The sequence below is a fragment of the Gallinula chloropus genome, assembly GCF_964237585.1.
Source record: "Gallinula chloropus genome assembly, chromosome: 1".
Lineage (NCBI taxonomy): Eukaryota > Metazoa > Chordata > Aves > Gruiformes > Rallidae > Gallinula > Gallinula chloropus.
This window is the reverse complement of record NC_140085.1, coordinates 93,346,204-93,366,563: the sequence shown is the minus strand read 5'-3', so window position 1 is coordinate 93,366,563 and position 20,360 is coordinate 93,346,204. Positions and strand designations below refer to the sequence as shown.

The 20,360-nt window shown below is 45.1% G+C and overlaps 3 protein-coding genes across 6 annotated transcripts; 1 reads left to right on the top strand and 2 right to left on the bottom strand.

Annotated features, from left to right (window-relative positions):
* Positions 1-1,249: 1,249 nt before the first annotated feature.
* Positions 1,250-11,505, bottom strand: PCNP (PEST proteolytic signal containing nuclear protein; the record flags this gene model as incomplete). 2 transcript variants are annotated; one of them, XM_084273209.1, is made up of 5 exons in its annotated part: positions 1,250-4,129; positions 5,076-5,131; positions 5,636-5,710; positions 7,669-7,889; positions 11,451-11,505. In XM_084273209.1, 5 exons carry the CDS (start codon positions 11,503-11,505, stop codon positions 4,000-4,002), a joined length of 537 nt encoding a protein of 178 aa, XP_084129335.1. In that variant the 3' UTR covers positions 1,250-3,999. The 2 variants fall into 2 exon arrangements, with proteins under 2 accessions (XP_084129335.1, XP_084129336.1); XM_084273210.1 differs by lacking the exon at positions 11,451-11,505 and adding an exon at positions 7,913-8,123 and having other exon boundaries at positions 7,669-7,837.
* A 1,292-nt stretch (positions 11,506-12,797) lies between these two features.
* Positions 12,798-16,941, bottom strand: TRMT10C (tRNA methyltransferase 10C, mitochondrial RNase P subunit). 2 transcript variants are annotated; one of them, XM_084267021.1, is made up of 2 exons: positions 16,868-16,941; positions 12,798-14,346 (listed from the first exon to the last, which is right to left on the bottom strand). In XM_084267021.1, the coding sequence occupies exon 2, from the start codon at positions 14,323-14,325 to the stop codon at positions 13,078-13,080; it is 1,248 nt and encodes a 415-aa protein (XP_084123147.1). In that variant the 5' UTR covers positions 14,326-14,346; positions 16,868-16,941; the 3' UTR covers positions 12,798-13,077. The 2 variants fall into 2 exon arrangements, with proteins under 2 accessions (XP_084123147.1, XP_084123148.1); XM_084267022.1 differs by having other exon boundaries at positions 16,832-16,877.
* A 224-nt stretch (positions 16,942-17,165) lies between these two features.
* TXNL4B (thioredoxin like 4B) lies at positions 17,166-19,260 on the top strand. 2 transcript variants are annotated; one of them, XM_084275864.1, is made up of 4 exons: positions 17,166-17,207; positions 17,487-17,648; positions 17,988-18,139; positions 18,930-19,260. In XM_084275864.1, the coding sequence occupies exons 2-4, from the start codon at positions 17,517-17,519 to the stop codon at positions 19,093-19,095; spliced, it is 450 nt and encodes a 149-aa protein (XP_084131990.1). In that variant the 5' UTR covers positions 17,166-17,207; positions 17,487-17,516; the 3' UTR covers positions 19,096-19,260. The 2 variants fall into 2 exon arrangements, with proteins under 2 accessions (XP_084131990.1, XP_084131989.1); XM_084275863.1 differs by lacking the exon at positions 17,166-17,207 and adding an exon at positions 17,342-17,378.
* The last annotated feature ends 1,100 nt before the right edge of the window (positions 19,261-20,360 follow it).

Below are 20,360 nucleotides of genomic sequence, written 5' to 3'. Positions count from 1 at the left end.
CAACCTGCTGGCCACACTCCTCCTGATGCACCCCAGGATCCGATTGGGTGTCTCAGCCACCAGGGCACACTGCTGGCTCATGGCCAACCTGTCATCAACTAGGACCCCCGGGCCCTTCTCCACAGAGCTCTTCTCCAGCAGGTCATCCCCCAGCTTGTACTGATACAAGTGGTTACTCCTTCCCAGGTCCTGTCTACCCAATCTGATTTCATTTTACAACAAGGTCACCCAGCTGGTTGACGGAGGGAAACCAGCTGATGTTACTTCTTTGGATTTCAGTAAGGTTTTCCATACTGTGAGACAATGTATCTCTATGGACAAAACTTCCAGCAACCGGCTGATGGGTCAGGCCCAGAGGGTGATGGTGAATGGTCAGTATTGGGGTTCCCCAGGGCTACATTTTAGGGCTTTTTTTTTTTGTTTTTTAACATTTTCACAAATGGCCTGGATGTGGGACTAGGGATGTCAGGTATGTATGCAGAAGAGGAGCTGTTGACTCCATTGAGAGTGGAGAAGCCTTGCAGAGAGACCTGGACAGAGCAGAGAGCTGGGCAATCACCAACAGCATGAAGTTCAACAAAGGCAAGTGCTGGATTTTGCATCTGGGAAGGGGCAACCCTGGCTGCACATCAAGTGGGGGTATGAGGCACTGGAGGCCAGCCATATGAGAGGTATTTGGGGGTCTTGGTCAACAGCAAGTTAAAAGTGAGCCAGCAGGGCCAACCATATTCTGGGGGGCATGAAGCATGGCATGGCCAGCCGGTCCAGGGACATCAGGTCTCAGTGGAGCTCTGGCTACAGAGCCACACTTCAGTTGTGCATCTGTCTCACCAGGAAACTCAATCCCAAGAAACAAATTTAAGAACTAAGACAGACGATTAGTAGAGGTTTTTAGGATCCCCCTCTGTGCCACTGAATCAAGAAATACATATACAGAAGTCACACACACTCCCATACCCACACCCCCAAGACTACCTTCAAGCAAAGACAGTGATGATTGCAACAAAAGCCTGGAACATCCTGCAGTGGGTTGATCTTGGCTGACCAGCTGGTGCCCACCAAGCCACTCTCTCACTCCCCTCAAGGGCACAGAAGGGGAGAAAATAAGATGGAAAAAACTCGTGGGTCAAGATAAAGGCAGTTTAATAAAGCAAAAGCAAAGGTCACGTGCAGAAGCAAAGAAAACCAGAAGATTTATTCTCTACTTCCTATCAACAGGCGATGCCTGGCCACTTCCCAGAAGACGAAATATTACAAATAACAACTGCCCCCCCCCCCAGCTTTCTCTCAGCTTTTCTTCCTGAGCAGCCACCCTGCAGTATTGACCCTATGGTATGGGAGCCTCCCTTCAGTCAGCTGGGGCCAGTTGTCCTGGCTGTGCCCTCTCCCAAGACCTTGCCCACCCCAAGCCTGCTGGTGAGGGAGACGCAGGAGAGAGACAGCCTTGGTGCTGTGCCAGGGCTGGTCAGCAGCAGCTGAAACACTGGTGTGTTCCCAGCTGGGAACCTTGCTGGCTGCCCATGCGCAGCACTGTGCTGTGAGGGCTGCTGCAGGGACACCAACTCCCCCTGTCAGACCCAATGCGATGTTCTTTCCTGCAGCCATCAGACAGTAAACATCAGCAGATACCTTTGCAGCTACAAGATCAAGCTTGTTAGGTGCTCAGTCCCGGGAGGCTTTCAGCTATCCTGATCAATTTTCACCTGTGAAGCTCTGAGAAGGAACAGAACTCACACATCACGTGAGGCAGGATCTCTGCTCACCTTCAGCCAAGAGCTAGAAGCTGCTGCAGCCTCTCCCCCTGCCTAGGGTTACGTGTACTGACCAGGGGGTAAGTGTGACTTTTCCTCTCTGGGCAGAAGGTAAATCCTCACACAGCTGCAGCTTTGCCTGGCAGCTTCCTACAGGCTTGTGAAGTACCAGGAAACCCCATGGAAATGATTGTCTACTTCAGCCAGAGATGTGGAAGACATTGTCAGTGGCAGGTTAACTAAACAAGAACAGGTCTCCCAGTCACCCTCAGCTTTTACTCAAAGTTCCCTTTTGCTTCTTCCTCACCCAGGTGACCAAGACGGTATCAAACAACTACTAAGGAGCAAGATAAAATAGTTCTTCACTGTGAGTTACCACTACCTTGAAGGGGTTTATTTCAACAAACATAACCACATGTGACCAAATAAGTGAAAAGCAAATGCTTTGTTTTGCCTTGCCTAGTTCCAGTAATCCCCAAAACAGTTTTGGAAGTTCCAAAAGTCAGTTCTGAAAGTGTGTTTTGTTTCAAACGACCCAAAGACTTCTGCTATGAAGGAAAAAAATAAAAGTATACGTTTTTATGTTACGTTTATAACAAGGCTTTTAAAGAAAATAGTTACAGGTATTCAACTGCATCAGACTTCAAAAGAAAAAAGATTACACATACAATACAAAAATACAAAAAAAATATTTTTTAGAACTTACAAACTCAAAAGTCTAAGTGGTAAGAGCTTTCCTAAAATAAAATAAAAAACCAAAAATACTTCAAGATGCACTTTCCTTTCTGCACTCGCAGGTTCAACTTTAGCATGAAGAAAGGTTTGAGAGGCAGGATGAAAGCAATTAACATACTGAATTTTACAACCTGTTCCAGGCTGAAGTTCATTTACTGGTTGACACTATCAGGTATTCGAGTTTAAAAAGAATCTTACATTTGGCTTGGGGGAGGGGGGGATGGGCTGCCTGTGGGGTGTACATTGCTGTTGATGACTTCTGGTTTAACCAATTCTGCTAGTAAAATGTTTTACAAATGCATGATCTCAATGAGACCGACGAGCACACGGTCCTTACGAGGTCTGAAGTCCTACAGCACTGTTCTGCAGTGTGGAAGCTGGGAGGTTAAACTGCCCGGGCCGATGCCATTGCTGAAGGCTACAGCAAAAGGCCGGCAGGTAGGAGGAGGTCGAGTTTTGTTTCTGAAGTTGACTCCTGTTAGAAGCATCAGGCCTGAAGAACACAGGATCCTTCTTTAACCTGATAGTGTCCACTGAGGTCTCAGGCATCAAGGCGCTTTGTTTGTTTTAAACAGCAAGACAGGGAAAGTGCATCTTCGATCTTTCACACTTAAGCAGTGAGCTACTGATTTTTGGTGTGGCTTTTATTCCTTCTAGGCATAGTAAAGAAAACTATTTCAACCAAATGTGAAGCTTAATGTACATTAGCTTGTCTTTTTGGTGGTGGCTTTTCTGTACCACAAGGAAATGCTAACAAGCACTACTCAAGGCTAATGATTTAAGAGGAGCACACTGAAAATACCGATTTACCTTTGTAGTGAATATTCTTTACAGACTGTATCTAATATACAGACAAGGCCCGTCTCCTTAGGGTGGAACGGGCCACAGAAGGTTACACAACCTACATGAAGTTTTAAACAAAATTAGACCTAAGTTATCAGAGCCACTCAGAGCAGTGTAATTCAGTTTGCAGAGACTTAACAAAAGGTGACTGCAGGGAGGGGGGGGGAAAAATATCCAGGTTCTTATTATTTCCTGCATAAGTTTATAGTCAAATGAATAGTCCAGTAACACTTCTAGCACAAGACAATGCTCACTTTCTTTAGCAGTATTCCTACGAGTCGACTGTTCCTCCTGTTCCGAAGAGGGAGCCAGAAGTGAGAATGCGAGAGCATTCAATGTTAACCTGATTAAAGAGACAGTAACCTTTTTCATCCACCTCCAGTAATCACTGACCAAAATAAAAATCTTAAAAAGGTACCACTCCAATTTCTTTATTATCTTTAACCTTTTGAAACTAATCACATGGAACTACAAAATTAGCAAATGCCTTGAAATCTGTATACAAAACATAAATTACCTCTAATTTCAAACTCAGTTATTAGTGTACCACTCAAAAATCTTAAAAAAGTGGCTCCAAAGATAGTCTTATACCATTCTTAAAAAAGGAAACTGTTCCTTTAATGTTACACCCTCCCCTCCCCCCAAGCACCCAACTCTCAATCAACAGCATTTAGTTGTTTTCTTGGTCATGGACATTTCCAAGATGAGATTTTATATTTCGTTCCCATAGCTTCTGGTTGTCAGAAAAACCATGCTTTCCTTTGTTGAAGGAATTTGGTCCTGCTGAGGTTGGTGTATCCCTGTGAAAAGTAAAACAAGGCCAGTTGAGAAAGCTGGTTCCAGTGTAGTAGTTTGTGCAACATGACAATGAAAACACCAATTTCAAGTCCAGCATGTCGCCAGAAGCTACATCACTTATCTCTCTCTCTCTGTTATATCAGGAGTCCTCACTATTACCAACTCTATGTTGGCCACACAACTGACCTCTCTGCAGCCCACCAAGAGACAGCGATGAGGTGGGGTGGCAGAGGAGGGGAGTGGCAGTAACAACTGCCAGCTGTGAAGAATTTGTTGCAAGGGATACAAACTTGAGTATCTGAACTTGCTACTGGAGGATAAAGTACAGTGAACAGTAAGGAGCCTCCAGGGGACTGACTTTAAAAGCAGCCTGTCATGATAAACATCTTTAAAATATATTTGCTCAAAAACTTAAGTGAAGTTTCCCCTGAAAAGTGGGCCTGTTTTAGAATTGGGCCAATATTCAAATTCGTGGCAAGCAGAAGAAATGATATATATTTGTTTTAAAAGTAAACAAGCTATTCTTTGTCTCTCTGAAAGAGATGATTCTCATCTTCCCCTTGCACAGGACTGTAAAAGTCTGACCAGACTGCCCTACTTCAGGACAATTTCTAAAATGGAGAACTAGAAAGACCGAGAATTTAGCAGCAAGCAAGAACCTGTTACTTTCCAAAGCAGCAAGCTAGCTTCTATTTCATATAGAATCAATTTCTTGCTCAGAAGGTGGCCAGTAAGATTCAAAGTACAGAAGTTATGGTATTACTTTGAACATACAGCTGGAAACATTAGAACACATCTACATTAAGATCTTCTTGCTTCAGGAGAAAGACTTTTAGAACCTCTTCTGTCTTCCCGTATTTCTAAACCATCTGCAAGACCTGACCTGCGCTCAAGAAGGTATGGTCACAGACTGTCCCTTCCCCACACCACAGTTCAGAGCTGACCTACCTTCCAATGTTCTTCATGCGCATCTTGGCTTCTGGAGGCATTTCTTCTGGTTCACTCTACAGGGAGAAAGGAGGTTAGAGTGTGGCTGCCTGCTATCTTTTGAATATTTCAATTGCCTGACAAGATACAGTATGGACTACAGCCCCATGGGAAAGCACAGTGACTTAGGACAAAACAGAGGTCTACAAGGTCGTGGAAAGAAATGCAAATTCCTTTATTCACCTCCGTATAAGATGGAGCAGTAACGAGACAAATCTTTTGCTAAAGAAAAGCAGCCCGATTTTTCTCTGCCTCCCCTTTATCAAGCCCAGAGAAAGCAACCATTAATTCAAATTAAGCTGTGTATCTCATTTCCAGGGGGAGTTATCAGCACTTTAGCAATGGCTTTGACCCAACACAGCGCTTTGTAATTGCACATTCTTAAACAGAAACACAAGAGATGTTTCTAGACTGAAAAATCCTGACATTTCTGTAAAGAACCTTTAAAGATCCACCGCCTCTGCCTGATTCTAACCCACTATGATGCTTTATGTTGTGTTGATCACTGGCTTATTACTCACATCTTCATCTTCATTGAAAGCTGCTGCTACAGAAAGGGTTTTTGGAGCAAGGGTTGGAACGGGCTCTTTAGGCTTCTGAAAAAGACCAAACGCACAAGTAAAGTAAGTCTGCTGACTCAAAAAGCAAAATCACCTACCCTTGGTATGCTGACTATTTTGGCAAAAGTCAGCCCAAGATCTTCCCTGAATCGGGCAATGAGGGGTAAAAGTGGTTGTGTTTGAATCAAGCAGATAAAGGTTTCTCTCTAATGAAAAAAGAAAACTGCTGCTCATTTGCGCTAGAGACTCTGAAAAGCAAGCTGGGCCCTCTCATGTTACAGCTCCCCACAAGCCAGTCTTTGCTTTCCAGCACACTGCAGGGTATGCAGCCACTGCTGCATGACATGAACAATTAAATCAAAACCTGAATGAGTTGTATCCAGAATTTTTTTTATGTCACTGTTTCTGTTAAATGTTTTTTGTATTCTTGTCCATCAGTGCCAGGAAGATGAGTATTTTTATTTTCCTGTCTTAACAACATACCACCTTTCTGGCTTGAAATAAATCAATACCTTTTAACTAGCATCAGTGTACATCACACAGTCCAGTTACTATCAGGCTCCTTTAAAAAGTATTATTTTCATTTCCATTAAGTACTTTCCTCTATTTAAAGCATAAGAGGCTACTAAACTCATGATTGTTACACGTATTACAGCAGAGACATCAAAAGTCATTTCAAGACCACTAAGAAAGCACTGAGTCATCAGTAACCTTGCTTCTGCAGTACTACCAATTACCAAAATCAATCCTACAAAGTGCTCCCTCCATTTTGATTTTACTGATGATTATTTCATAAACATTTGTAGTTTTGAAGCTGACGTTGCAGCAGAGTCCTTATGTTACTGTCTACAGCTATTCCTCACCAATAGTGTATAACAAATAAATACTGTCATTTTTTCAAGCACTGGCTCCACAGGAACAGGTAGCATACTAAGGGAGTAAAAATGGCTACAAAGAAACAGGTAAGTTGCAGTACTGCCCAATCTGGCACACTCTCAGTCACCGCTAACTTCAATGAGCCAGAAATCCCAAGACCAAATTATTGTTATTGGAAGTATCTTTCTACATGAGAAACTGGAGCTTGCTAGTGGCTCAGAGAAGGCAGCTTTGTGAATTTTTCCAAAGTCTGCGCTGACCTGATTGCATTTATACCCTAGAACGCTGCCAACCCATATGTCCCTCCCATCTCAAAGTAACAGAGCACTCTCTTCATCTTCTGCAGATCTGTAAAGTGCTGGCGTTGCAGGTGCAAGCCTTTCATGGTTACAGTTTGAATTTAATCCAGACAAAGATTTATACTGCATCCACCAGAGCGGTACATGGGAAGTGTAAATGAACTGTATTAAGAGAGAGGCAGCGTCTGGCCTGTCCTCTACCAAGCTAGTAGAGGATTCCTTTGGCAGTAAAGAGAAGCATCAGATTCGCATCTGAACAAGCACAGGGATACCTTGTATTGGACAATAAAGGGGAGCAAAATTCTTAGTAACCTATGTAACGAAGCACACAGCGTAACTGAGTCATATTGACATTGCCAGGAAAGTCACTGAAAACTATAGTTCCCTGTGCTAAAATCTTTGGAGTGGAAGAGGACCTATTAAGCCACCTAGCAGAGCACTTGGAGCTTTAAGCATCCTGTGCCACGAAGCTCCCAGCACTCATTTCAAAGTAGCCTGAACAGTTCAACAGGTCTGCTCATCTCCCTCAGGAGAGTATTCCAGACTTATCAAATCTCATTACAAAATTATTCTACATGTTCAAAGGTCTACAGTTCATTTCAATCAAGTCTTATGCTTCCTGAGACAATTGGCCCAGTATTAATCACTCATAAGTACTTACACATGCATGACTGGCTGACTCTGCAATGCCTTCTTAAAACATCACCCAAGTTACCCACATTCAATTCAAGGCTTTCCTTCCTTCCACACAGAAGCCTCCCCAAAGTATTTCCCCCTTGCCTCACTTTCCATCAAACCAAAAGCCCTCAGACAACTTACATTTGCTCCTAGCTTGATGGATATTGCAGATGTCTTCTTTGCTGTCTGACTGCCTATGGAAAATCCAAACTTGGACATTTTGGCAGGAGCAGGCTTTGTGGTGAAGTCTTCAGCTTCTTCATTAGCTGCCCGTTTCTCTGCGCTGCGACTCGAACTTTCTCCTCCATTACTGGAAGAAACAGTCTTAGTTTTCACAGGTTTTTCTGCCTCTTCTTCAGGTCCTGGTGAAGTCGAAACAACTTACCAAGATGAGCTATTTTTACTGAGCAGATTGATGGGAGCAGCAACCTCAAAAAGCATTATACTTTGAGTGCAATAGGTAAGGTGTTTTTAGTGACAGCAGTTTCCACCAATTCACATTTAGTGGACAGGAAAACACAAAGAAGAGAAGAAACTGCAAGCACGCCACTGCTTGTAAAGCACTTCTTGCGTATGAGCCAGGGAAACAATCTTGAAGCACCATCTCTCTTTATTTAGTATGGAAGTCAAAGTTCACAAAGTAAATTAAATGTAGACCACTAAATCTTTTTAGGGTTTAAGTTGCCATAGATAAGCTTTCAGAATTGGAATCCCAATTCCACATCTAGAGTAGATAATCTAAGTTAAAACTACTTCTAAATTTCTACAAAAACATGTCCATGCCAGTCTCTAGGCTTGTCTGGCACAACTCTAAAATCATGGATGTGACTACAGTGAGGCCAGCTGTCTCAATCACGTTTCAAGTCACTGCTTGTCCACATCTCATCTGTAATAAATCTGCCAAGCTCTGCTTGAGGAAAGAATCAGCACTAGAAAAACATATATAATTTTTCATCTTTTCTGGTTTTGTATGAAGTCATGGAAAATACAGCAGCTGAACAATGATCGACAGAGAAAAAACAGTCAAATCACATTTTCATTCCTATACACTCAGTTTCTTCAGCTACACCAAGAGACAAAAGATGTCCTTGGAAAACTCATACTGAGCACAGTAAATGTTTCAGCAAAAATGCATTTCTCTGCTGCTGCAATAAGCAAATCAGCAGGAGCGGAAAGGAAAAAAAATAATCCTCAAACAACAAAAAAATCCCCCAACCCCCAAACAAACAAAAACCCCTCTAACAAACCCCACACATTGGGGAATGGACAGGAAAACACTCCTACTAACAGTCTAAGAAAAACTGGAGCTATCACCAGCTCCTCATTACATTAAGTGGAGAACAAGCCCCTCTACGCACAGCAAATTCAGACCACGAGGTAAGAATGTTCTTTGTGCTGCTCTCCAACAGCAAAAAGCTATTAAGTAACATAGAGCAATGGGAGAGAAGCTACTCTGAAACAGGGGTCAACAACACTGTAGCTCTGAGGGGAAACAAGGAAGCAAACAACATTAGAAGAAAGAAAACCTGAGGATACCATCTGTACATATTTTTCTGCTATTTCCCAAATCATAAGCAGAAGAGTATATACCCTTCCTACCCGACTCCTCTAGCTATCAAGATCATAAGTGTTAGGAACAAAAATGAATTTATTCTTGACCTTTGGAAACATGGCAGATCACACACACGCAAAATTAGTATCTTTAATCATTTTCAAGCTATTAAAAATGCCACTAAGCTGCAACGCTAAAAATCTGACCCAGAACATAAAGATATAAGAAGCGGCAAAGAAAGGAGGGAAGAGAAACAAACAAATTTTACAGCAGTGACCTTGGGTACAGGTTGCTGTCTTCTCACAGTTTTCCAAATAGCTGTCTTCAAGTCTATGGGAAGCTCTTTACAGCTAGTACATGAAGTGACATTAAACAGAATACTCAATTACAGGCCCAATCTAGGTACACTACAGACTGTAAGGTGATTTGAGGGTAAGTAGAAAATTCATTGGCCTTAAAAGCGTTGAAACCGTGGGCCTAGAAATCCCCTTTTCCAAATCCACAGCAGGCCAAATCTTGGAGCACACTGGACCAAGATAACTACACTACAGCTTGCTGCTTTGACTGCAAATTCTAGAACACTGCTAAGCACAAGACGAAGCCTAACACAATCTACCCACTGCTGTTCTCTCACCAAAGTGTTAGATAGCTTCTCTCCCAGTATTAGCTACTATCACCACTGCCATTCTGAATGCTACTGCTAACTAGGCTCTGCTTAGGATGAACTGCAGACTGGCAGACTTCAGTTCAGCACCTTGATGAAGGTGCTATAAAGGGTGTAGGACAGTTGGGATAGGTGGGGAGGAAGCGACTGTACTGTTACATTTCTGCAGGAAACAGAACTGCAGATGTACAGGTCTCTTCTACCTCCCAGGGCAACGCTTATATATTTTTCAAGACATTAAGGCCTCTTTCCTAGAGATCTCAAGGAGATCACACTTCATCTACAGAAAGCACCAATACTATGGCAAAAACTAGTCCAACCTGGTGCTCTTTTCATCGATCACAGTAATAAAAAAGTATCCTACTTTCATGGATGAGTTTTCTTCTCATGAGCATCAACAAGCCACCCAAGTGAACAACTTCCACTGCTAGGCGGTTCCAGGGACAAGACTGACAGTGCCAATTGCACAGCATTTTGGATCTCTTTGCCTCTGGGAGTGTGAACATGGATGGTGGTGGGAACAAACTATTCACAACTAAGTTAATTTTAAGGTAAACTCCACTGACCTCAGCAAAAGCTAAAAGACTTTCAAAAAATCATCAGGGAGTAATTACCTTTCTTAGGGCCAAAGTACCACAACTCATTAAGATCATGTTCCACTACACAAGAGGGTACATACAACTGATGTACCGATGCTGTCCAGCTACTGTATTAGTAATTAAAAAAAAACCCCACACCAAAATCCCATCTAACAACAACAAAAAAAACCCCCAAAAACCAAAAAAGAACCAAGATGCAAGGAACTACCTAAAATAAGGTATTACTGTCCATATTTTAGCAATGATTGTCAGAAATAACATTCACTGTTGAGGCTATCCTAATTGGTTTACAAGCTTGATTTAATCTTTCCACAGATCAAATAAATACCCTCTGCCTATAGATATACTTAAAAGGAAAAAGCAACACACACACACACACAAAACCCCCCCAAAATCCCTGCACACAGGAAAGGGAAGCTTTCTCTTTGCACAGGCATTATTGTCTTAATTTTAAGTCAGGGGAAAAAAAGAAGAAATGAAACATAGGATTAAAAAATTTTAGAATTGATAGTAGTACAGAAGATGACAGGAATGTCCAAGTCATAATATACATAAATAACGTTAAACCAAACACAAAACTTCCAGATTGATGTCAAGCAAAAAAAAAAAAAAAAAAAAAAACCAAACTGAGAAGATTATTAAAAGAGCACATAAAAAATAGTCACTCTAGCCATTCTTGTAAAAGGAGCACGGCTGTTAAAAGCTACTCTTTAGGCGTTTTCATCATCCTCGCCAGTAGCAACAGTCACATTTCTCTCAATACACGGCAAAACTATTCCGTATATTGATTTTTTTTCTTTAAAAAGAGAGAGAAATAACGAATTTACGCGGACGAGGATAAGCCGTTAGATATTTTCAAAGCTGCTCTACAGCTGAGGCTAACCCTCAGGCGTGAGGACGGCGGGCCCAGACTCGGCCTCTCCTCCAGCGCAGTCCCCTCAGGCCTGGGCCGCCCCCACTCCCCGCGGGGCCGGTAACCGCTCGCCCCGGCCTCGGCCTGCGCGGCCGAGAGTAGCGCCCCCGAACCCCCCAAAACCCTGAGGGACTGGCCCACTCCCCACGCCCACCCCACCCCACAGCTACGCGGCGAGAGGCGCTACATGTTCACCTCCTCCGGGCTGCGGCCGCTTCGCCTTCTCCCCCTCAGCTCTGCTGTCCGCCATTTTCCCCCACCTCCGCCTCCCGCGCCGCGCATGCGCGCCTCCCCGCCGCAGCTCTTCCACCCCCCTCGACCCTCCCCCGACCATAGAGAAAAGCGCGGGCGGACGCCAGAGCGGCCGGGCAGGCCCCGCCCTCAGCGGCGCAGCGGGAATGACGCGGCGGGAAGCTTTGTTCTCTGAGCCGCCTAGGAGAAACCAAAGGCTTCGAGTGACGCTCCTCTGACGCGCTTCCGGCAAGTGGGGCCAGGCGCCGCCCCACACGCTGCCTGCGAAGGTGCACGGCGCGTCCCTCCCTCCCTCGGGGGGCCCTTGTGCCCAACGTCAGGCGCGCACCCCGCGCCACTACCCCCCTCCGCCCAGGCTGCCGAAAGGGAGCGGGTCTTGCTCAATCGGGGAGGGGTGGGGGGGAGGTCCTGCCTGCCCGGATGCCCCGCACATCACAAGGGAGGGGTGGGAGGGCAGTGTTGGGGTAGCGTGTCCCCCCCCCCTGCCGAGCCCCCCTTGCAGGCAGGAGGCGGCGAGACAGCACGGATCACCGCCCCTCCTCCGCCCCACCCCACCCCGCCCTCGTTTATTTGGGGTTTGCTCTTCAGAATCGCACTCTCCCTGCTGTGTCTTGGAATTCTCAGGGCCTAACCCTCCATCCGCCATCATGGAGTTCACACCTCGCGGTAGTCACCTCCATTAAATCAGGAAGGTTGAGGCACCCATAAAGCCACCAAGAAATGCCTCCCCTCCCCTCGCCCTACTAAGAGCAGAGAGAACAGCTTTTAACAACACACCCCTGGCAGCTCTGTGTGTGTCCAAACGCAGGCCTTCAGGCAGACACAGACAGTACATGGTCCATCAGCTGTGAGGGGTACAGAAAGACTCTCTGCCCCTCTGGGTATTTACCATCAGGACATTCCAGCACCTCGGGAAACCTACGTAATGCAGGCTGAAAGCACACACACTCCTGCACAAAAGGATGTAGGTATCTTCTCGGCAGGGGCAAGAAAACTTGGGATTACTCCTTCCACACAGGGACTCGATTCATGCCAGAAATAGAACACCCAGAAACAAACCGTGCAACTCCCTGATCTCGTGCTAGGTTTTAACTGTGTGGCTTCAGCTCAGCACCAAAAGCCTACACCCAAAAGGAGGATTCAGGTTGTGATGGGGAAAGGTCTCTCCTATTTTGTGTTGCCTAACCTTTCAGACTGAGGCTGGATGGCCTCCACCTGTTGCAGACCCCAGGCACAGAGGTATTCTCTGAAGAACCTTTGCATTCAGTGACAGTCACCCTTGTCCCAGCATGATTCAACTCAATAGATTTGTATTCTTTGTACAGAGCAATTTTTTTATAACAGATTATCTCATTTCTCTTACATAATTTCGTAACATGTGAATAAGTTCCAGCAGCTGGAATATTAAGGTAATTAAAAAAAAAAAATCCCTAACAATGGTCTTTTCAAACTTGCAGAACAAAGGCATTTTTAGGGATAAATAGCTGAACACCGTTCTAGAAAGTCCCGAGACACTGGAGCATTCAAGGGCACATCTTGCCCATACTAAGTCATTCTCTTCTCCATCACTCTACTTTCGCATTAACTTCTTAGAGTAGTTCTTGGCAAACTGCTGTTGTAGCTCCTCCGGTCCCCTTCTAAGCTTAAGTGCGTTGATGAGGTTTAAGGTTTTTTTCAGTTGGTGGACAGGCTTGCTTACAAAGCCGCAGTATTTCCTTTTCGGAACGAATTCCAGAGCCTTCTTCCAGTCTCCAGTATCTTTCAGGGTTAATAAGATAAGCATCATTTGATCCAGCGTGAGATTTTTAGCCCCGCTGTTCCAAAGCAGGTACCGCTCCAGCGGAAGGGCCGCCGTCTCCAGCCCCAGCCGCTTTGCCCGTGCCAAAGAGACTCCCGTTTTTATGCTCTTGTCAACCATTGACCCAACAATGTAGATTTTATCATGATCGAATGTTTTCATTACTTTGGGAGAATCGGCAGTCAGATAGATCAGCTTCTCCTTTGGAAAGATCTCTGTGTAGCACTGGTCTGTCACAGTGACGAGCAGCCTGCCCCACGCCTCTCTGTAATGCTTGATAAATTCGCTATGGTAGAGGCTGTCGTCTTTTAGGTTACAGAAGTGGATGTGGAAGGGATCCACAGATCTTCGATTGCTGCTTTCACTCAGCACTATCTGCCTCACTGTGTTTTTTACTTCCCGGACAGACATATCTTTTTCGTAAGACATGTCAAATATTAGAGGCTGGCCAAAGATCATTGACTGAGCAGCCCTCCAATTGTATGCCTTATCCATACACTTGGCCCACACACATACTGAAGGAGTCCTTTTGGCCACATCCGTTTCTGAAGCTTGCTCTTGTGATGCCAACCTCCTTTCCCTTTTCTCATCCATCTTTCTTTTGTCGTTTTTCTTGTAAAGTTCTTTGAGATGCAAATATTTTAAATACTTCTTTTTGGCTGACTTGGAAGGACACTCCACAAAGGCTTTTAGCTGTTCTTCACTGAGATTTTCTGGAACCAATCTGCCTGCTAGTCTCCACATCTCCAACATCTCACGTGCAGCAGCCAGTTCAGAAAGCTCCTTAGGCTCAGAGACAGCCTCACTGACTTCTTCTTGCAACCCAGACTTCATCACCTTCTTCCATGCATCTAAATCTAGTTTTTCTGAGGGAGCGCGTGAATTGTCCTGCTTCAGGCAAAGCGATGAACTCAGAGGCCTACTGAATGGGAACAAGTCCTTCTTCATCCCATGTTGTGCAGCAAATGGAAGGACAGAACTCCTTACAATTTTCTTCAGAAGCACGTTAGCAGACTGCATGCTTGTGCTGTGCACCCTTATCTGCAATAAACAACAGTGAGAGAGAAAAAACACTTGTCAAGAAATCACTTAAGAAAACACACACACATTTTTCATCCTTAGTAACGCTGACAGACAATGGCTTAATTCTTGGAAAACAGTACAAATTCTTGCTTCTGCTATTACTTTTCTATTGTTTTCTAAATAAAAGCAGCATACATGGCACTGCTGAGAACAGACAAGATGACCTCTTCCACTTGAAAGGGCTATGCTTACTGCAGTTCCAAATTTAGGCAACACTTGCAGGTTATTTGACCGAGATCTATTTGAGTTACCTGCATCACACGGCAGGTAAGAACCTTCACGACCAAAGCAAGCAAAATGCTACATGGGACTGAAAATATTTCTATGCACTTCTAGAGAGGTGCCTACCTAATTCACCTACACCGTGCAGGCAGACAAGATGTGTCTTGTGCAACTCAATCACAGACAATCACATTTTCTCTTTTACCACTGTATTTTGGGAAAGCTCTTTTAAGCAAACCTTAGTACTGAAGTTTTTTCTCTTCTACGCATTTCCACATTGCAGCTCCTGAAACTACGTACACGATAGTTTTGCTAAGCCAAAACTATTGCCAGTAAAGACATTCTTATGTCCCCTGAGCCTCTTTTTCCTGGCTCTGACAGCAATCCAAGCATTCAGATAGCTGCACTATCAGAGAACTGATTTGAGGGACACTTAAGCAGCCAACAAGGAGGCGAAGAAAGGAAAAAAAATCTCGTTACCATCCCGGCCAAACAAGCTTCCACACCTGACTAAGAATTAAATGATTAGAAAAAGACCATCATCATCTTCCTGCCAAACTGCCTGTGATGTTGGCACATAACGCTAAAGACATGAAACCTACATTAACTTCATACATATTTGTAGTAAAATGTAAAAGGGTCTAGAAAAAGGAACAAAAAAAGACCCCAAGCAACAAAGCATTTTCCTTTCTATACTGTTTAATATACAAATGTACTTAAGTAAAATCACAGTAATGTCTGTGTTTGAGGAAACATGATATGGCCAAAACAAAAATTAGCTCAAAAAAAGAGCGAAATTCATCACCTCCCTAACAACTTACTTAAAATAGTCCAATATCCTGAAGAACAAGTTAAATCTAATTGGGGATATGTATATATATATGTATGTATATATATATATATGCACACACACCTGCCCAGATAAAGACCCACAGAAAGAGCAGTGTATTACAAGGAATTATTATATAACCTGGCATACATTTTACTATACAGTAGCTGGTCAAATTGGTGATTGACCTTTCACTTCGTTCATTTCATGAACAAAAAAACCCCCACCTCTTAGTAGTGTGAAGTTAAGAGAAAATCATTAAGCATTACAATAGAGATGTTAGTAACTTTCCATTTAAGTGTTACAAATACTGACAAAAAAAATAAGCAAACCAGTCTGTTGTCCAGCTAGGAGAAGTGAAGGGCTGAGTTCCTCAGTTAACTTATGCTACTGGAGCGCCAAGCCAACAGTTAAAAGTTACCTTTCAGTGTGTCCAACATGCACACTACTGTTGCATTGCTGCAAGAATTACTCTAAATCTCTTTGATCAGCCTACATCTGTAGAATTTAAAATATTTTTTCTGGATTTTTTTTGGTTGGTTTTTGGTTGTTGTTGTTTTGGGGTTTTTTTTAGCTTGACTTCACTATAGCTAACATCAGGAATCTAGGCCCTTCACCCATGCTTCTGAGACTGAGTAACTCGTTACTTTTCTATCAGTGAGGGTGACAGAGCACTGGAATAGGTTGCCCAGGGAGGTGGTGGAGTCTCCTTCTCTGGAGATATTCAAGACCCGCCTGGACGCCTATCTGAGTGATATGTCCTAGGGAGCTGCTTTGGCAGGGGGGTTGGACCCGATGATCTCTCGAGGTCCCTTCCAACCCCTACAGTTCTATGATTCTATGATTCCCCCGGCACAGATGCCTACACAGGGCTGTCCGTCCGCAGGCCTGAGCCCTGTGCAGCAGTGCGGGCCAGAAAGGTTGTGCGGGGAACACACCGGACCAGAGCACGCAGCGGTGCGGCTCCTTCCGAGACCGGCACGCCACGCTCCTTAACGACTTCTACATCGGCCCACGCCGGAACCGAACTGCGAAAAGCTGGGCAACACCCCAAAGCACCGCGCCGTGCCCCACAGCCCGCCCGGGGACACCGGCGCGTCCCGCTCCCTGCTGCTGCGGCGGGGAACGAGGAGGCAGCGTGGCCTCTGCAGCGCCGCGGCCTCTGCAGCCCCGCACCGCAAGCCCGACCCGCGCCCGCCGAGGACGGCCGAGCTGAGCGGCGCGGCAGGGAGGCCAAAGGCTGCTCCCGAGGCCAGCGGGAGCCACCGGCAGGAGCAGGACTGGGCACCCTCAGGCGCCAACGCCCGCAGGCGGACCTGCCGCTCGTGCCCCCCAATAGCGGGAAACACGGGGCGGGAGAGGCCTCCCCGCGTCCGACGGCGGCACCCACACCTGCCCCAGCTCCGGCCGCGTTCCAGCCCGCCTGACCGTCGTTTCATCCCACCCGGGAAGGGGGCGGGCGGACACCTCCGGACGGCGGGCGCAGGTAACCACCGCGTGGCGACAGCACCGTCAGCGCCAACGCCTCGGGTCCGCCTGAGGGAGAGCGGCCTGCCCCACGCGCATGCGCGGGGAGGGGCGCAGCGCCCCGTCTCGTTACCTGTCCCCAGCGTTCCGCGGCTGCACAGCGAAGGTTCCGGCTGCTTCTTTTCTCCGCGCCGCAAGGCTTTGCGGGGTACGGCGATCCTCCTCGGGGCCTGTCCGCGCCGGCGAGGCGGCCTGCGCTGGGGCCCCGCGGGGAGTTTCCGGGCCTTGAGGCGGGCTGCCGGTGAGGCCCTGCCGCTGCCCGCCGTGAGGGCCGGGGCCTTGCGGCGGGAGTGCCCTAGCGCTAGGCGGGATGGGGGTGGGGAGGGCGGGGGATGTCGGGTAGTTGCGCCTGTGCTCTGGCCTGAGGCAGGAGTGGGAGCCCGAGGGGTCTCTCAGCCCGGTGCAGTGGACGGTGATTTCTCTCCCTCTCTTTTTTATTTGTTTGTTTTGCTTTTATGTTTTTTAATAGCATGGAGAAGTTTTGAGAATTTTGACGATTTTTTTCCCCCTAACCCCTCAGGGATTTTCGTGGAAGCCGTGGTCTGTCGGGATGAGTTTTCTGCTGCCCAAACTGACCTGCAAGAGGGAAGTGGATCAAGCAATAAAAAGTGTCGCCGAGAAGGTTTTGGTTCTCCGGTTTGGAAGAGATAACGATGCAGTTTGTCTGCAGCTCGATGATATTGTAAGAATTTTTTTTCTGGGTTGTTTTTTTTTTTCCTTTACCAGTATAAGTATTGTATACAAGAGAATGTCATGTGTTGCTTTTGGATAACACAGTGACTCATGAAAACTTTGGCGACAAATGTAAAATGAAAAAATACTGTATTCACAAGCTGGTTTGAAAATCAAGCAGAGGTTCATGTTATTATAGTAGGTGTACAAAGGTCTTGAAGTAGATGACATGATATTCTAGTCCTGCTTAAACTGATAAGACACAGGGAAATGAATTTTATAATGCTTGCTACCCTGTTTCCCCTTGTGTCTCAATCCATTTGTAATCCATCTTTCTCACTCTTTTCAGCTTGCAAAGACAGCTCATGACCTAAGTAAAATGGCAGTCATTTACCTGGTGGATGTGAACAAGGTTCCAGTGTACACTCAGTATTTTGACATCAGTTATATTCCCTCTACGGTGTTTTTCTTCAATGGACAACACATGAAGGTTGATTACGGGTATGTTGTCCTACCTGGCATTATCTATTATGTCTGTAAGAATATTGGTCCCTATGTTACCATGTCTGAGGAAGGCAGTGTTTGAAAACTGTAACATTGTTACCAACATCTGCATTGAGAACTCCGTAGGAAGCCAGAAGGCATAAAATTAAGAAGTATTTTGAAATATGCTGTGATGCAATAGGTAGGTATTGGGTGAAACATGCCTGACTCTGCAAAAAGTAGTATGTGTAAAGCCTTAGACATGACACTGCACCTTTTTGGGCCATGGGGTCACAGTATGTTCCTGACTTGGTTATTAAGGCTGAGTGAGCTGGGACTGTTCAGCCTAGAGAAAAGAAGGCTAAGGGGGGACCTTATTAATGTTTATAAATATCTTAAGTATGGGATGCAGGGGGAATTGGCCAGCGCCTTTTCAGTGGTCTGTGGGGACAGGACAAGGGGCAATGGCTGCAAGTTGGAGCACAGGAAGTTCCGCACCAACATGCAGAAGAACTTTTTCACAGTGAGGGCGACAGAGCCCTGGGACAGGCTGCCCAGGGAGGTGGTGGAGTCTCCTTCTCTGGAGATATTCAAGACCTGTCTGGACGCCTATCTGTGCAATAAGAGCTAGGGAGCTGCTTTGGCAGGGGGGTTGGACCCTTCCAACCCCTATGATTCTATGCCATTACCAGTGCAGTTCATTGTTTTGGAATGACCAAACGAGAACCCCTGATGTCATCATACGTCTTTCTTCGGGTGTCTGTGCTTGAACATTACAATTCTGCCTTTATCTTATGCTTATATTTAGGTCGCCAGATCATACCAAATTTGTAGGAAGCTTCAAAACCAAGCAAGACTTTATAGATCTGATTGAAGTGATTTACCGTGGAGCAATGCGTGGAAAGCTCATTGTGAGAAGTCCTATTGATCCCAACAACATCCCTAAATACGACCTTCTCTACCAAGGAATTTAATGGCTTGCCCTGAGATAATTATGGAAATGGCCAATGTCCTAGAACTCTTTGGGTGTTTTTTTTTTAACCCTGCACAAGTATTTTTAGCCCCCTCTGACACAGTGGGGCAGTTTGAGCATTTATGCTGAAGGATCATATTGGTCTCTTTCTGAAGACAGATATTCTGTCAGCTTGTACTCCTCTCATAAATAAAGCTACACGTTTACGTACGGAATTCACACACCCGACTGTTGTTTGAGTCGCATGCTGACCGGCACTGACAAAACAGGCAGGCTCTATGCCTCCTCAAGGGCAGCCTCTCCACGGCAACTTTTCTTAAGTGGCGTAAAGCACCGCATCAAGTGACTAGTACAATTTTTCATTCAGATGTAGTAGCAGTGAGCCTGTCTTTATGTAAAAAGCTACGCTTGCTCTCAAGAGCACTGAACTGATTATTCCTTTCCCATGAAATTTTATACTTTCATACTGGATCATGGGGCAGAAGCTTTTCCAAACACTTATTCAAGATGACTGAAATGGATATAAATACAAAAGGGAGGTGGAAAGTCTCTTCTCTCTGATACAGTATTCCTGTTCAAGAAATTTTTTGACTGAGATGAGAACTGAAGGTGTAGGAAAAGGTTTTGTCATCCTTCAAAGCTCTTTTGCAGACACTTTTAATTCCCACGGGATTAATCTGGAAGTTCAGAACAACTGTTTTGTTTACATTTGCTGTGAAAGTTATTTGACCTGCTGCCATAAATTGCAAACCTTGCTAAGGGAGATTTAAAAGTTGTGCCTACTTCCCACCTCTGTTTAGCAGCTGAGAGAAAACAGCAATGTCATTTTTTTGCATCAGTTTGGTAACTGCAGATTCCTAGAGTACTGTATTTCTGTAGCAGCTCATGTCTAGTAATCTCACTGGCTTAATTTGCTTTAAAATGGAAAGTGCTTTAGCTCACTGTATCATGTTTGGCACATGCTATCTCTGACTGGAGGGAAGGTAGTAGCATGTATACCCTGAAATATTTTTCAACAGTAAACATTTCAAGGAGGAACATGGACGTTCCAGCCTTCGAAAGATTTTAAACACTATATGGTATACAGCAAGAAGGAAATAGATCCCTTTACATGCTTTTCTTATTCCAGATTTGTCCTTTTAATGAAAACTCAGCACTTAAGTGAGGGTTTTCCTGATCCTTTAGTCTGATTAGGGAGCCCTAAGTGCAGAATGTTTACTTTAAAGACAAAACAGTTGAGAGTCAATACACCTTAACATCTTTATT

What these genes read in the sequence shown, in the direction of transcription:
- TRMT10C (XM_084267021.1), bottom strand. Translation starts at nt 14,325, where the DNA reads ATGCAGTCTGCTAACGTGCTTCTGAAGAAAATTGTAAGGAGTTCTGTC.
- TXNL4B (XM_084275864.1), top strand. Translation starts at nt 17,517, where the DNA reads ATGAGTTTTCTGCTGCCCAAACTGACCTGCAAGAGGGAAGTGGATCAA. An exon ending in GTCTGCAGCTCGATGATATT is followed by an intron (nt 17,649 to 17,987) that starts GTAAGAATTTTT and finishes CACTCTTTTCAG; the next exon opens with CTTGCAAAGACAGCTCATGA. An exon ending in CACATGAAGGTTGATTACGG is followed by an intron (nt 18,140 to 18,929) that starts GTATGTTGTCCT and finishes GCTTATATTTAG; the next exon opens with GTCGCCAGATCATACCAAAT.